Source organism: Ylistrum balloti, unplaced genomic scaffold (genome assembly GCF_031769215.1).
Source record: "Ylistrum balloti isolate Yb309-2 unplaced genomic scaffold, AGI_CSIRO_Ybal_v1 Utg371024, whole genome shotgun sequence".
NCBI classification, from domain to species: Eukaryota; Metazoa; Mollusca; class Bivalvia; order Pectinida; family Pectinidae; genus Ylistrum; species Ylistrum balloti.
Window position 1 is genome coordinate 1,057,014 of NW_026782569.1, and position 17,052 is coordinate 1,074,065.

General features: G+C 33.9%; 1 protein-coding gene across 1 annotated transcript; it reads left to right on the top strand.

Moving 5' to 3' along the window:
- Nucleotides 1–962: 962 nt before the first annotated feature.
- LOC132560171 (uncharacterized) lies at nucleotides 963–3,266 on the top strand. The gene has a single exon (XM_060224823.1). It carries the CDS (start codon nucleotides 963–965, stop codon nucleotides 3,264–3,266), a length of 2,304 nt encoding a protein of 767 aa, XP_060080806.1.
- The last annotated feature ends 13,786 nt before the right edge of the window (nucleotides 3,267–17,052 follow it).

Sequence of the window (17,052 nt, forward strand, 5' to 3'; positions counted from 1 at the left end):
TGGGTTATTAACCACACCGGTTTTAATTGGAAAATCCACCACCTCCGCCTTGTCAGGTAATATTACATATATATTACGAGATAAAGTTCATGACGAATACTCTTTTATGATACATACGGAAATAGAATAACACAAATGACGCATTTTTCTGTGCAATTGTAGTATCTGTATTTATCCAATCTATACAGAACAACCCGCAAAGACTCCAGACATGAACATGGCCTTTTTGCCTGAGGGCAGTTGTCATAAATAACATCTCTGACAAATATGTGCCAAAATATCGTAGAGCCTGCCATAAAACCTTGGTGTATTCACAGCCACGCTATACCTGCTGTCAGATGGAGGGTTAGAACTGCTCGCTCAAGGTCCTGGTTTTGTCTTTCAGAGAATGTATATTGTAAAAGATATACAGCTCTGGACATGCTCGTGGCAAAGGGCTCCACATAATAATGCTTAAGAGCCATTTCGTTTTTGGAAATTTTTTGAAATTTGCCTGTTCTGGACAAAAATGGATGGATATATACCTGCATGACATTTTGATATAAAACGATGGTAAGGTCATTACGTTTTCTTTTGTAATTTAATTCATTAAGGCTGAATTCGTTATTGTACAAATCGAAATTTCAGGAGATCTGTTTCAATGAAAGATCCTAAAAAATGGATATAACATTCTATCAAGAATACAATTTATCTAAAAAGAGATAGAAATGATACCTCTTTTATTGTGCATAACAAATACATCATTAATGTGTCGTATTTAATTTCAATTATTCAGATGAAAATATATGTTTGACCTTTCTTGAAGAAAATGAAATATCAAGCGAGTTTAACAAGCATTTGAAATCCTAACTTTAAGGCTTGTACCAAAGTTGATATTTTGTTAACACATGTAAATTGTATGTTATGTATAGTTGTCTCATATATTATTTTTGTCTGTTACAGATACTTAATACATCATTTCAATGAAAGTGGTTTCAGCAATGGATTTCGTTTCGTTTCTATTTTGTGTTGTAAGTTTTTCAACATTATTTATTCATTCGGTGTACTCCTCTTGTTCAACGTGCCTATCGAGTGGTCAATGCCGTCCCCCAGACTGCTTCTGTTGCAGAGGAGAGCTTGGACTTGACATACGGCTATCTGAAGTCCCGCAAATAGTTTTCTTTACATTCGATGACGCATTGACGGACAGGGCGGCTGAATTTTACAATAGACTTTTCAATAATTCTCGTTTAAATCCTAACGGTTGTCCTATCTCCATGACAATGTTTATTTCACACACTGATACTCAGTATAATCACGTTACTGAGTTTCATCGACGTGGGATGGAGATAGCAGCACATAGCGTGACGCATAATCACATGAATCAAGAAAACTTTTATACAGAAGCCAAAAAACAAAAACAGAATTTGGCTAAGTACGGGAAATTACCCGAGAGTGACATAGTGGGTTGGAGAAGTCCATTTCTTGAACCAATAGGAGATCTACAACCAGAACAATTAAAGCAATTAGGTTATATGTACGACGCAACGTTAACCTTCAGTAAACGGAAGTTGAATGATTCAGCTCCCACCCCGTTTACTTTGGATTTCGGATGGCCATATGATTGCAAGGTTAAACCGTGCCCACGTGGTCGTCATCATGGATTCTGGGAAGTCCCGGTGGTGTCTTTATTGGATTATTTACATAGGTACGATTGTGTTTATGTTGATGGGTGCATGAATATACCACCAAACGAGGACTTGGCGTATAAATTTCTAATGGATAATTTTAATAGTTATTATGAAAGAGAAAAAATTCCGTTTGGAATCAATATGCATCCTTCGTGGTTTTACACACCTGATCGTCTAAACGCCATGGATAGGTTTATTACTGAACTTGTTTCCAGACCGGATGTGTTTATTTTATCAGTAAGAAAAACTCTTGAATGGCTAAAAGACCCCACGCCACTTTCAAGGATAAACTCCTTTCAACCTTGGCAATGCAAATCTAGAGCTGAACGTTTTAATGCGCCAGTAGCGCATCAGCAATTTAGACCAATGTCAGCCCGTTCTTTTGTTCCTCCACCTCCTCCTCAGTTCCAAAGCTCTCGTCAAAGCATTCAGTCAAGACAACCTCAAAATGAAATTAGATTTTCAACTCAGCAGCTTATGGAACAGCAAAGAAAGGAACTTCGGCGACAAAATGCCCTGGCAAGAAAATTAGAGGCAGAAAGACGGGCTTATAATGCCAATGCACAGTGGTCAGGAAGAGCACGTTCACCCCATATGCCAGGTACTTCCCTTATACAATCCTCAGACATAGAAGGACCACCAAAGATACCTAGTACACTGAAACCAAATGGTGATTCTGAGATTCTGTCTCATGCGTTCGGTCAGGTATTCTGGCGGCACACACAAGGAGAGAATGCTGCTGCCAACCAGGATCTACCTAGCCGCCGCCATTCAAAAAAATGGGGGCGTACTAGAATTCAGACGGCACGGCAGCGCAGACCAGTCAATAAGACACCAAAATTTGAATTTCAATACAAAATCCCGACAGAGTCAGGTAGAAACATTCAGGGACAAAGAAATTCCAATCGAACGATATCGCGGTCTCAACTCGACAGACAGCTTGGTATTCGTAAAACAGCAAATACTCAGAGATTGAATAGACCTAGCTCAAATTTGTTAGTAAGAAATGAAATAAATGTGGGGGAAAGTGTTGTAAAATCACCTCCTCGTGTGGTAAACAACCAACAACCTCTACCAAAACCTACAACTATGTCCATCTACGAAAAAATGGAACAACAAATTCTGTATGAACAAAAGTTGAAAAAACAGCAGGAACAATTGAAATTAGAGAGACAAATGCGTAAACCAGAAACATTAAATATTGATGAAGTTCAGCAAAGAAAATTAGAAGAACAAATGAAATTAGAAGTAGAAAGAAAAAAACAAAATGAATTAGAAATGAGAAATAGAGAACGAAAGAGTCGACAGGAATATCTTCAAAAACAAAGAGAAAGAAGAAGACAAAGACTTATAGAGCTGAGAAACAGGAGAAACAATAGAAAACCCGTTCAAACACAGGTGTCCAACACGGGGTCAAGAATAGGGGTGTCACCCCGTCGGTCGGGGGCGTTATCGCCTCGGAATTCTGCATCAGACTCAAGGTCCCAGAGAGGATCCAAATCTCTTTCACGTACAGCGGGGAGGAACCATCTTGAAAATCAGTTAGAGAATCAATGGAGCCGATTAATCGATCTTCTAATGGGTACTGCTCATTAGAAATGTGTAGCAAGTACTACGCCTGTCTTTCACTTCAAATCTTCAATATCCAATGACTTTTTCATAGGTGTTGAAAACAAAACGGACCCAATATGGTTATATAAGAGATTGGAATGATGGTGCATATCAGATAGAATAACATATTCCCGGACATCTTGATGGGGGTGATATCACGGCAAGTTCATCTAATTGTTATGTTTGTGTCACGATTAAAATACAAATACTTATGCATTTTTCATATTTTCTGACCCAAGTTAGCTAGGAGCACGGCATTGCATTTATGCAGGAATAAAATTTCATAAACATTTCATGTAGTGAATAGCATTATATATATATATTTATATATATGAGGGTGTGTGTATATGTCTTATATTTGCACATTTTTTATCGGTTTCGAATATCATGTGTTGCTTGTACTTAGTAGCATAGGTGGAAGTGCAGCAGATATGAAGGGTTTTATGGTATAAATATAATTATCCCTCTGCTTGTAAAAAAGGGATAAAATTGTCATGGCACGGTTCATTGCTTTTTTTCCGTAGAGGTCAAAGTTTGGTGACATATGCAACGAAAGAATATATAATTACATCCTTTGTATGGATATAAAATGAATTATCACAGAAATAACATGATTCACTATAGGTGAATGTATTACATATGTATCTCTGTTTATTTTTTACTTACAAATTATATGTCTAATTGGTATCGTGTGGTACTTGATTGCATTGGTATTAAGCAATTTATGATAATGCTTTAAATTATGTATGTACATAAAACATAAGATATATCACACTACCAAATGATGAAATTGATACTTTAAATTCTAATTAGCATTAACATTATGCAAGATGTAATCAATGCATATGTTTTTGTAGGATCGAATAATTGATTCTACAAAATAATAATCATATAACAATTGAACAAGATAGCAATACAGTAAGATAAGATAACATACAACAAATGTGAAATTAACGTCAGCAATTGTAATTACATTTGTTTCGAGTAAAACAGGAAATGTATATCATAAAACAACAAGAATATACAGTGTGTTACACGGAAGAATGGAAACAGGAGTAATCTAATTGCACTCAATATGTCGTCTTCTGTCCATCACTCTTCCCACACATGTCCTAAGTTGTACTTATGACGTTTATATTGCTTACTTTCCCAACTTTGCCAATGCACACATAAGATACGCATAGACATGTTATATACGGGCCTGGCGACCAACTGACGGATGGCTTGCCACCTAGACATGAGTGCACTATTGACTCACAACTAATTTATGGCGATAGTTTAATGCAGTATTTGCTCTCTAATTAATATCCCTGTACCAGTGCTTTTTTCTTCTCCTTTTTAACCATTAAGTCTTTTCTGTTGTCTCACTTTTTCGCCGTTCTTATTGGCTGACGATTGGCGTGTCGCGATCTCGTTCTGACATTTGACTGATGCATTTTTGTTTACGTTAATTTCTGCATGTTACAGTGTCTTTTGTGGAATATTTTGACGAGATGCAGCGTTGTTTAGCGTGACTTTCGCCCTGTGTCATAAAAGTAAGACCCCTTCTGTGATGTTTTCACTTACTTCTTTGTCTTCTTTTTATAATATATGTAGTTAGGTTACCTTGATATTCAAATAAGTTGGTTCATAACGTTATTGCTGTTAAAATTGTGTATCAAAACAATTAAAACCAGACAATGAGCTTATGATGTTTGTGAGATGAGAAAATTACCAGTCTTAAAATAAACGGCGTTGGTGATCTGATATCGAAGATATCTAATGCAGCAAATCCTTCCTATACTTTACGTAAGAGGAGAAATTCGAACAAAATCTAATTCAACATTCTGATAGTTTAATACTGTACTAATTTATCACTAACCTGATTTAATCACTGTCTAATTCAATTCGAGACCTATGCAACATTATCTTGTGTTTCTTTTTCCAAAAACGCGTGATTAACAAGATAAAGCATAAGGCTTAATTTAACGCATATATCTGCATTCCTGGTCCTAGTCAGCAGTATCCTAGTTCTTCACTGAGTTGTATCATCAGTTGGACCTTTGGTCGATATCATCAGTGGTTTAAATCATCACTAATCTTATTCAACACTTGGTATGATCGGCTTTGGCCAGACCTTCCAATTCATTGTAAGCTTTGTAATTATTCAATGATGGTACTTTATGTCTGGGTTACATCATCGGTTGGCAAGAGCAACTAAATATAGACCCTTCGCATCATCATTCGCCGGTGACGAGTCTCAGAAGGGCGAATCATCAATATGATGCAGTTCTTTCATTATATGACTCTGCTGTATCAGATTCTAAATTGATCTTGAAAAGTGATATCCACTTGCGTGTTGTTTGTAAAATCATTGCACTAATTCGTCTAAAACTGCAGAGGGAAAATTTATAAATGTAAATCTATTTTCTTTCCCAACATTTTGCTATGTTACATAAATCTGTAGCCCCTATTGCGTTATTTGTACCCCTTATTTAGACCTTCAAAACCTGCAGTGTTTTCCTGTTTCTTCATTGTCAGGTTATTTGATTGATGATGCGACACGCTGCCTCGTCTAATTTATGATATGACAGTGTGATACGTCTCAAGAATCGCTCCTGATTTTCCTCATTATTGTGGTGTAGACTTCGTGTTAACGGAGATTAGGCCCCTGGCATTTAAATAGGTATTTATTCACGTGTGTGTGTGTGTGCAATGCCTGTTTAAGTGGGAAACATATCATTTTTCAGCCACAGGTATCTGCATAAATACTTTTAACCAAAATGACTCAATATTTTAATATTAATTCTCGAAAAAAATGTCCGAGATCGGAAAAGATTGTGAAATTTCATTCCTGTAACAATGATACATTATAGACATACCAAAATAACGTAAAACTAATATGGGGAAACACAAGAGGCAATATTTAATATATAAGTCTGCTATCATATACATGTTTTTACATTTTCAGTAATTTTTCTTCAAATCTGACTCTCTATGGGCTAGGAGCTTAGTATCGCTAATGAACGCAAATTTGTAAGGATTCATCGTTTGTATGTTATTTAGAAATATTACGTTTATTTTTTTCTTAGACAATACATTCATTTTACAAGTGGACTGTACACGCTATTATGACTCATCAGTGTGGTCTAACAAAGTGACACGTTATCGGTTGAGTACTACTCACCAGGTGACAACAGATGCACGAAGAACGTGTACATGTTACAATATTCGTATAATTTATTAAAATGTCATAATGACTCAAATACATAAAGATAATGATAAATTGTATCTGATTAACTTTTCACAAAACGACTTAATGTATCTTCTAATTTTAATAATCTTATGCCTTGGTGACCTATACTTCCTTTAGGGTTATATATATTTCATGCTACCAAGACTTAAATGAACAGGCGCAAAAACTCCAAGTATGTTAAGAATTTGCCATACATTGATGTTCAGTTAATTGATTTATTGCATTACCTACACTGTGAAATTAATTAACAGTTTGGGCTGCAGATGACAACCGATTTACAGGTAAGACATCTTCATAATGTTCCGTACAAATTTAGATGCCAGTTATTTCATAAAAAGTATCATAAAATTGTCACCTTCAAATATTTAAGATTTACAAATGTCATTTGTACGGCGAAGTTTTTACGACACACGTGTCAATCATGTGTTCGTATTAACTAGAGAATAGTGATTAGTTTGTGCATATCGTGTACATTTCAACAGGTTATGAACAATGTTTAGTTCATCTATAAATGCTATTCTCGTGCAATCACGGGGGAAAATGGAATACAATTAAACCTGTATGTTCCGAATCAATCATACGACACGTGCTTTCTTATCACTGGAGCGGTACACATTGCTGTGTATATGGTGTAGATCAAAGACAATTATCAAAATGTCAGTTTCATATATTTTCTATATTTGCTTTAAAGGTCATGTCCGCTCACTTCGTGAATCTTCGGTTTTTTTCGTGAGATTTCAAAACTGCACCAGGAACAATGCTTTTAATTAATCGATCAATTCGTCTTACCTTTGATTAAGATTAATAGTTTTGACTCCACCTATGGCGACACCAAATCAATCATACTACGAGTTTGAAATGCACATTTGACAAGTATTTACATCATATAAGATTGTGCATATTTCGGGAAAGTGTGTACGATTCCATACTCCCTGCGTAATCTAACCAGCTCAATATAAGAAGGGCATAGATAGGATTTTATTCGCCCTTTGTCATTTTTTAATATCACATTAACAGTTGTCTTCAATCATAAATACCTAGTATATTTATATCGCCCAAGAAAAAATGATATCTTGTAGGTGTCTTTAAAGTCACGACAATTACAGAATTACATTTTAAAACAAATGAAAGTGTACATCGGGGTATTGAAATTGTCTCTGTTCTTCCTTATTATATTCAACTATTTAGCGTAATATATTGAAACATTACAATTATACAGACTTCCTACTAAACTATCTGTTTCATTCAAGTATAACTTGTCTGATTATGTAAAAAACACATCTCATTGATATTTGATGTTCCATATATTTACGGATGTTAGAAACAAATATGTTTTAAGACTTTGACATCTATAACATACTTGAAAGCAAAGGACTAAATAGATCGGTCTGTTACACGCTAAAATATATCAAACAAGTTCAGAATAGAAGAAATATCCGGCGATATACATACATTGTACATGTGAGTAAAAGATAATAAAGAAAAAAATGCCTCATATCCACTTATTGGAGGTATGGGTGTTGAAAAAAGAAACACGGGCTATACTATTATTGTCCATTATTAGAATATTTGTTAAAATAATCCAGCCCAATTGTAGATTAACTGAATTATTTTGCCTAAACCAAGATGAAATCTGCTTAGAATTGCATCAATCTTGCTGGCAATGTAGTTCTTTGGAATCGATTGGAAGAATGATTGTTTGTATGAACCATAACCTGCATACATGTATCAGGTTCCTTAACAGGTGAAGCAGGATTCTCAGAAGACTTGATCTAATCTGATCAAGTCGAAAATGATCATAGATGTCTCTGTACAATCGATGTAAAAAAGAAAGTGACCAGAATGACTTTATTGTATTTTATAAAGCCCTTTATATCATCTTAATTGTTTGCCAGTATACTGTATACTATCATTATAAAGATTGATACTTCACAGAAAAGCTATTAAATTATCCATAATGCCAGTTCTTGATTTGTCTTTATTTTCGTTTTTATTTTTATCTACTTATTTTTCTCCCTTACAAGTGTTTGAGTTTATTTTCATTACCATTATTATCTCATTTTTCATTTTGCATTTAAAGTACTATTAAAACCATTATATCCGCACCATTATTATAATGATGACTTGAACAATGATAACATATAGTCGCTACGTAATGATCATTTTAAAAATCACACAACGATCATTATTTGTTCCAAAATACACGACAACAAAACATAATAGTTTTAAAATTTCCAGAAGGACTGATGTTTCAGAGAATCAAACATTTATACCAACTTCATCAAAACAAGTGCTTGGTGGTTGTATCTTAGAAAATTATTGCTGTAATTTAAAACCATATCCTCCTTATATCCGTGCAATTTCGTTAATATCGGACTTATTTTTTAGATAAAAGTTGGTAACAGTTTTTGATTTCGATCGTTCCGTGATGAATTAGAATAAGTTTTTAAAAAAACAATCGTGAGGTAAATGTTATTTTCAACGTTATCAATTTTTGGTCACTTGCATATCCTGTTTGAATTCTGATTTCGTTTTGCATCTGAAATAGACATAAATATATGTATCTATGTATTAATGGCTCTGAATATGGATATTTTGTATGAATATTCATGAACTGGTTATAGTTTTTTCCAGCTCGAACTGCACATTTGCTAAATGTGATCAAATATCATATTGCACACAATATATATATGACCGATTAAATACGATGAATAATGAAAATGACTCGAATAAGATTGTATCAAAACATTAAAAATAGCATCCTCATGAATCGATTTCTTCTCTGTGTATTACAGATATATGACCTATCATATATTTATTTATATACATTTGCTGACTTGAGAATAATATGTATACATACATTACCAACGGCAAAGTAATAAACATTTTAGTTGCGTTTATCTGCGAACATGAAACTGAATTACCAATGATATGTTACAATATACCGTTGAATTAATGCAGTTATATAGTTTATGAACTGACAGTTGACACACACATGACGACGTATTACAGGGGTCATTATGTATTTATGATTAATGCATTCATAAATCAAACAAGTGTATGTTTTAAATTTCTAACACCTGTCTTTCCATGTTTATTTACCACATAAAACCAAATGACATTTATGATTGTACTTTTGTATACTGGCATCACGTTATTTTTATGGCTCATTTCAATTGTCACATATCAGAGAAAACATATCTGTTTCAGGACGGTTATAAAACACAATACAATGGATTATTTCATACGAAAACAATTATAACAGACATTAAAGCACGCCCAGTTCTTCAATATTAGGTTTGAAGCCAATGGTTAAACAAATGGACAATAATATTATAACGCTGATATATCCACAAAAATCGTATTATATGTATTGTTTGTAAGTATAAGCCATGCCAGGCGGCTATTTCATATCATAATGATTCGATTTGCATTTCGAGAAAGGAATTCGGTTGGTTAAGGTGATTTTTATCACACTATAAAAAAGCAGGTTACTAACGTGTATATATCTTTTCCGATTTCAAAAATATTTTTAAAATATGAACAAACAAAAATACTTCTACGGAGACTCCTTAAAAAGTACAGAGAAATAGGACCAGGTGTTCCGGAAGATATGACCAGCAAAAATACAGACAAATCGTGCATATTCGTTTACTTCTCTTCCTTGGACAGTTCAGAGGAAATTGGAAGTGATAAAGTTTTTTACATGAATACATGTTCGTACACCCATCTCACCACAATTAATTAACCCTTTGTCTGTACTTATTCAAGTTACAGGTTACAGAAACGATATTTCGTTTAATTAACACCAGGTTAACATAAATAGCAAGATTTATAGGGTTTTTGGGGTTTTTTGTGTGTGTGTGTGAATGTTCCATCAGTCATGTATGAAAATTAAATCAAATGTCTTATTTGAAGAAGCTGACTATCATCATCAGGGTGTCATTGAAATGTATGGTATTTTCTTCATTCAAAAGCTCATAGGCAAAAACCAATATAATCTAATCAAAAATGCCTCCCACCCATATCGGGTTTTAATGCGAAACCTTAGGTAGAATATCGGTGTTGTTTTTCAGTTGTTTCAACTGTGGTTATAAAAGCAATTGTTCTGATAAATTCCCAAAGTTTAGTTGCGGTGGATATTTTTCCTGCTTAATGTCGATATAAATTAGGTTAAAGGAGGGCGAGTACTTGTAGTATAATTGTCTTGGTCTCTGAAATGTTTGTAATTCGTTAAAGAAAAAAATCATGTATGTATGAATAAAAGTTAAACATGAATGTTTGAATCGTGTGGATATACGAGCTCTCCTAGAGCTAACACTTCAAATACAATCAGTTGTAAGCTACCTCAAACGTTTGCATCACTTGCTTCTTTAAATGAGAGAAAGGACTTGTAATCTTTTATGTAAAGTTAAAGAAATTATCCGAAATTATCCGATTTTCTCTTTTTTCCTGATTTAAGATTAAAAAAAAACAATTAATGAATAATTGTACACAAAGATGGTTTTCATATTTCGACAACGTTTGATTAAAACAATTTACACACAAAGAATTTAAAATGTCAACTATGATACAAAAAGTTACGCCTGATGTCAAACGAGATGAAACTTTGTCATGTCTCACGTCCTTGACAGTTTCCGTGTTTGTCACTAGGCCATCACACGGAATCATTAATTAAGACGACATCCCTCCCACCTGTGGTCACAGGACACTAATGTACAGCATACGACACAGGTTGTCAACAAACAATTCTATAACTAAAACCTACCTCGGTCAGCATAACGACCAAGCTGTTTAAGGATTTGTCAACTTCATTGAAAAATCATTTGTGAAGTAAATAAACAACTTAATTTTGATAAATTAAGAAAGAAATCGATAACCACACATCAAAAAAGTTGTATATATTATAATTGCAATAAGTGATATACTGTGGTTTGTATGCATAAAAATCTTCAGAAGAAACTTTAAATAATTGTAAGCGTCATTAGGATAGCAAAATTATACTCTGTTTTAATTTATATCTTCAATTTTGTTTAATGTGGTTGTTTCCTTTAAGAAATTAGAAGTGCACTTGTCTCACTTTCAACAATGTCCTTTGATTCATCTTGATTTATAGCAGTGCAATATATTCTCAATGAAAAAGCTTACACACAAATATAAAAGGAATACACGTTACGGTCCGGTGTAAACGAACTACTGGATGATTGTTGATTTAAAATTTCCCTCACTGACACGCAAAGACCTTTGAATCGGGAGAATGCAGCTTTAATCATAAATCTGACAGATTTCAAATTGCTCGTAATATAATAGTTTATATTTACTGATGAAATATATAAACTCCCGTTCCTCTGTCTCTTTATATGGCATCTTGACCAAGGATAGGCTGAAGTCTTTCATCAAAGGTCTCGTCGTGGAGAGAAAGTAATTTGCGGTTTATTCTTAAACGAGCTACTAGTAGAGAGCCACAACGCTCCTTTTTTACAGTTACCTAATAACAGGGAAGACCGATACTGTCTATAAAGTGAAACTCAGTCCTATTTAACAACTACACCCTTAAAAGTGTAATCAAAATTCGTTTTGTCGAAGAGAAAGAATGCGTTATATCAATAGTTTTTTAAACAATTGTGGTCATCAAGATTTGTCAAGTAAACACCTTGATCATCATTAAATCATGAATTCTTCACTACATTTTTATTTTCTTTATCATGCATTTTCCCTTTGTTGAATTAATCTTGCAATCAATCGCCGGCTTGAAATTATGTAGAAATTCTTTAAATTTACCTTTATATATCCCGCGGCTGACACAATATATCTACATCAACTTTTAATCTTTAATATTTCATTCGGAAAGGTCTTGTCTTCAAAGCAATGAGACCGTCCTTGACACGCATACTTTACAATTACAGGTGTCGCACGGACCGTGACGGTGGTAGGTTCGCAAACTTGTCAGGGACAGTGTTTGTTACATTATTTATTATACATTATTCATTTCGTTGAGTGTACTATGGATAAATTATATGACCATAAATACCTCTTGACCCACTCTTGTCCTGTGATGTCCGCCGGCTTATATGATTGATTATTAAGATGGCCTAGCACCTGGATATGTAAATTTAATAAACACGTCACTTGCTCCTTATGTAATGTCATTTCCTTCTTGTTGCATGCTTGTAAAGTTAATAGTTAAGAAAACTTCAATTACATGATTATCGATGGCATTGGAAAAATGTTATGAACATTTGAGGTAACAAACTGTTGTGACTGTTATTAAATACAATGAAAATGATGCTTACAATGTTTGTATAAGACACTTTCAACTTCATTACTAGAAGCCAAAAACCAAACTCTAGAGGGTATACTGATTTGGACAAACTAGAAATTAGAGAGAAAAAAAAAAGAACAGAAGAGACCAAAACAGAAACTACAAAACGTCAAAAGAAAAAAAATAAGAACTAGAATGAAAGTTCTTATAACACAGCCACAAGAATATTTGAGTTTGACGTTTCGATGATTGTACGTTCACCTTCATCAGACAAATTACCAGTGTGAAGTGTACTAGCACTGACGAACGTAATGTACAGATGGTGTTGAATCGGTCAACTGTACTATCTATAATCCTATGTACATTGAGATTGAAAATATTGTGACGAACCGGTAAACAACCTAAACAAGCATGATATGATAACAAGATAAATAAATTCATATCAATATAGCACATGTAGAGCCCACAAACAGTATCAATTCCACATGGCAGAAAGACATCGATGACAATATGCCATACCTTAACACCCCCCTAGTTATCAAACTATTGTTCTGTAGGGAAAATACCTCAACTTCCGATCGCACCACTTCTTTCACCATAAGTTTGGCGTTGTATGAGCCTTGCAACACTGATGTGAAACGATTGTTACAGAAGAAGACCACAATCAAGAACAAAATCACAAAGTGCCATGAAAACATATACATTCTCTGTTTGCGTAATCTAACGACGAATTTGATCAAATGAAAAAAAAAAGAGGAAAAAAAAACATTTTCTGGCATCAGGTTAAGGAAATCATCTAGATACGAAGAAGAGAGCTAGTATTAAACTTGGAGAAGGTAACCACAGACTTTCGTACATCTATGACCAAGTGATAAACAAAGAATTATCTCTATCAAAAGTCATACGCTACTGCATGATATATTGATAATGCGAAAATAAAACCTTATGAGCAATGATAACATAAGTATCCAAAAAATGAAACAATCATAATAATGTAGAATGTTTATTCCACGATAAAAATTCACTCCAAATCTTTCATTATGTTACAGTATGTAGAAAAGGAGAAAAAAATCAATGAAAAAAATTCCTGAATACCTTGAACTTGTACTTAATTCATTCTCTGGGTTATTTGTACAGTTCCTTTCATTATTTACAAATTGCAAAGATCAATAATTATATTATAAATATTGTATTGATTATATTCTACTGTCTCTTAATTATATGTAGTAGATGATTTTTTAACGATCTATCGACATCCATCATTTTTATCTGACGTACATTTAGTTTGTATATTGTTATGGTTTGGAAGTTGTAAATAGGAAATGAAGGATTGATTGGCTGCTTTGCCAATTAATTTGTGCGTTGCAGCTGTTATTATCCCGAGAGGTGAGGCATATCGATCCATATCTTTTTCCGAATTGCAATGAGGGTGTGATATCTAACTCCATTTTTGAATTATCATACTTATTTGAGCAAAAATAACGTCACCTTAAGCGAACGTGGTCGGCACTTTTGAACGGCAACTAATAAGAAAAAGATACCGATCCATACCGATGTCAATACAACGGTATTTGGTTTGTATATCTTAATTAGGTGTTGCTAATACACAAAAATACCCCGTAAAATTACGCTTCCTATTAAAAGGGTATAGAATAATCCATTTCACTCCTGTAGGCACTGATCAATGTCTGGTTCGGCCTTTAACATCTCCAGCGAGCCTAGCAAGAAAAAAGTATGTTAGATATTGTTTTATTTAAACCCCATAGGTCACCCGATTTCCTTTTACAAAAATATTGATCTAAAAAAATAGTTTCAATTTGGAAGAGTAGCAGTACGTCATTACACTAAACTGGATATTTGAACACGCACATGTCAGCGGTGTAACAGAGGTTTGGCGTATTCATATCAGGTATGGTTGGATTAGAGAATTTTAGTCCACTGTGAAAACGTTTTCAAATAGAATTAAAATTGTTTTAAAGTTAGCATTATTACAATATATATTCGGTATTCTGCACTGAACTCTGATAGAAACATGTGGGCAGTTCACCAAATAAGTAGATGTGCATTAATCTATGTAGACAATAGCCAGTATTCCTTCGTTTGCCATGCAACCTTCCGATGTCCATCATGATTGCATAACTAGTGAAACCACGATGACATATTAGAACCATTTAGACAAGATTTTACCTAACGCGCTTTTGGAAAAGAAGAATACTCCATTATGTGTTTTGCATTTTATTATCATTTTTTTTTTTTTCGATTACAGATGAAAATGATTAAACTGACTTCCCTGCTGAAGGTCTGGCTAGTGTTTGTAACGATGGACGCAGTCCTTGCACTGAATGGTATGTATTCGTACAACCTTTTTCATAATGCTTCTAACATAACAGTCACTGGATTATTGTTTTGGAACATAATTACTTGATATATATGGCTCGTAATTTCATCTAAAACATACAAAAGATACAGAAGTGAATAGCACGTTTTAATAATACCGAGTTAGATACAGTAGAATCAAACTCTAAATTAAACATCAAAACACAGGTGTTTCGTCCTTCTAGGACGCCTAGCAGGTGACTGAGGGAAATCCAACCACATGCTATCTTAAAGATTGAACAAAAGACACACAAATGAATAACACTTTAAGATAATTAAGAGTTAGAGACAGTTAAGCCTAACAATGAAGTAAACTGCATCATACAGCTGTTTCGTCCTTCTAGGACTATTCTAGGAGCCTTAATCGTGCAGCCCCGGAGGCGACTGAGGATTAAACAAAGTGATCGAAAATGAGGTCACACTTTAGATCGGGAGGTGCAGCAGCCCCATAAGTAGACTTGATCTTTGCGCTTATATTTCATATTTTCATATCACATAATCCGTCTGTTAAGTATATCGTCAACTAATTGTGGTGCCAGTAGTTCTAATGTTTATTCAACTTTTGCATTGTCTTAACTGATTTCCCTACCCTACCCTAACTTCAAGCTTTACAGACGTTTCCTAGAGATACGGCATATCTTTAGTAGGCATGTGATGCATTTTAGTAAATCTAAATTAGAATGTGCTGTTCACTTGGATCTTTTTGTTTAATCCATCCTCAATTATTGTGCGAGTGTGTGCTTTGATATCAAAATAATATTCAATAAATTGTAAAACAAAAAAAATCTGGATAATACTGTCCTCTTACAAGACGCTGATAACATGATTTGACAAAGATATGTTTGATAATTGTTATGTTTTCGTTTGTGTATATATAGCTTCAGTCCTTTATTAAAAAACCTAAGGTTGTACATTTTACTCACTTTTGTTATACATACAAATATAAATATGTTTACATTATATATTGTGATGACCTGTTAGGAAATATATACAAAGGACGTTAAGATCCTGTTACCAGAGTATAATTTTGGTAGATGCCTGTAACGTAAGTCTGGTGACTGGTCCCTTTGGTGTTGAGGATAACGCTCTGACCGGACCCTTACCCTACTACCCGGACGATAAATGTCAACCGAAGTATGCCAGAATCTCGTCGCCAGATTACCATGCTTATATCGGTTCATATCTTCAGGTAAGTCCCCTCATTTAGAGCTTGATCAATTTTATCGTTATGACCAGTTGCGAAACAAACGAACATTTTGATTGTATAATCATAGTAAATTATTTTAGCACCAGTGCCAGTGGAATCATTTATGTCTTGTGGCAAAAATTAGTAACTTACAAATATAAAGGGCGTTCTTTTGTGCCTTGTACACAATGGATATGCAGGAGACTTAAATCCAAGTGACCAGAAAAATAAGCGAAAAATGAATAGGTATTTTTATACAAACAGTATTTCCTAAGAACAAAATGATATTTTGAAATAATCAAATAAGTTCCATTGTAGTTTAAAGTTAACTTCAAAGCCTTCGGTTATATTAGAGCTATTGTATCGCAAATGCGCTAGAACATGGGCATGCTTCCCTCCCAGTCCATTATAATTACTGCAGATTTGGCTTAAGGTGAATAAAATAAAAACACAAAAATATCAACATGTCAACGGCAGCATAATTCAAACTGAAATTTTATAAATGACGAAATATGAACTATAGAAATATTTACATGGTATACAACGACCAGAAATAATCTTATTCTAACATAATGTAAAATCATTCACTCAGACGATAAACAAAAATATAACATAACTCATATTATGAATCAAGGTTAAGATTTTGCGATGAAATATGACTAACGAGCCTTTTCTTTAAAGTAATACAATGTCATTACCTTTTTTCTCTTTG

Bases quoted from the DNA above. Each gene is read 5' to 3' on its own strand.
- LOC132560171 (XM_060224823.1), top strand. From the start codon at position 963: ATGAAAGTGGTTTCAGCAATGGATTTCGTTTCGTTTCTATTTTGTGTT.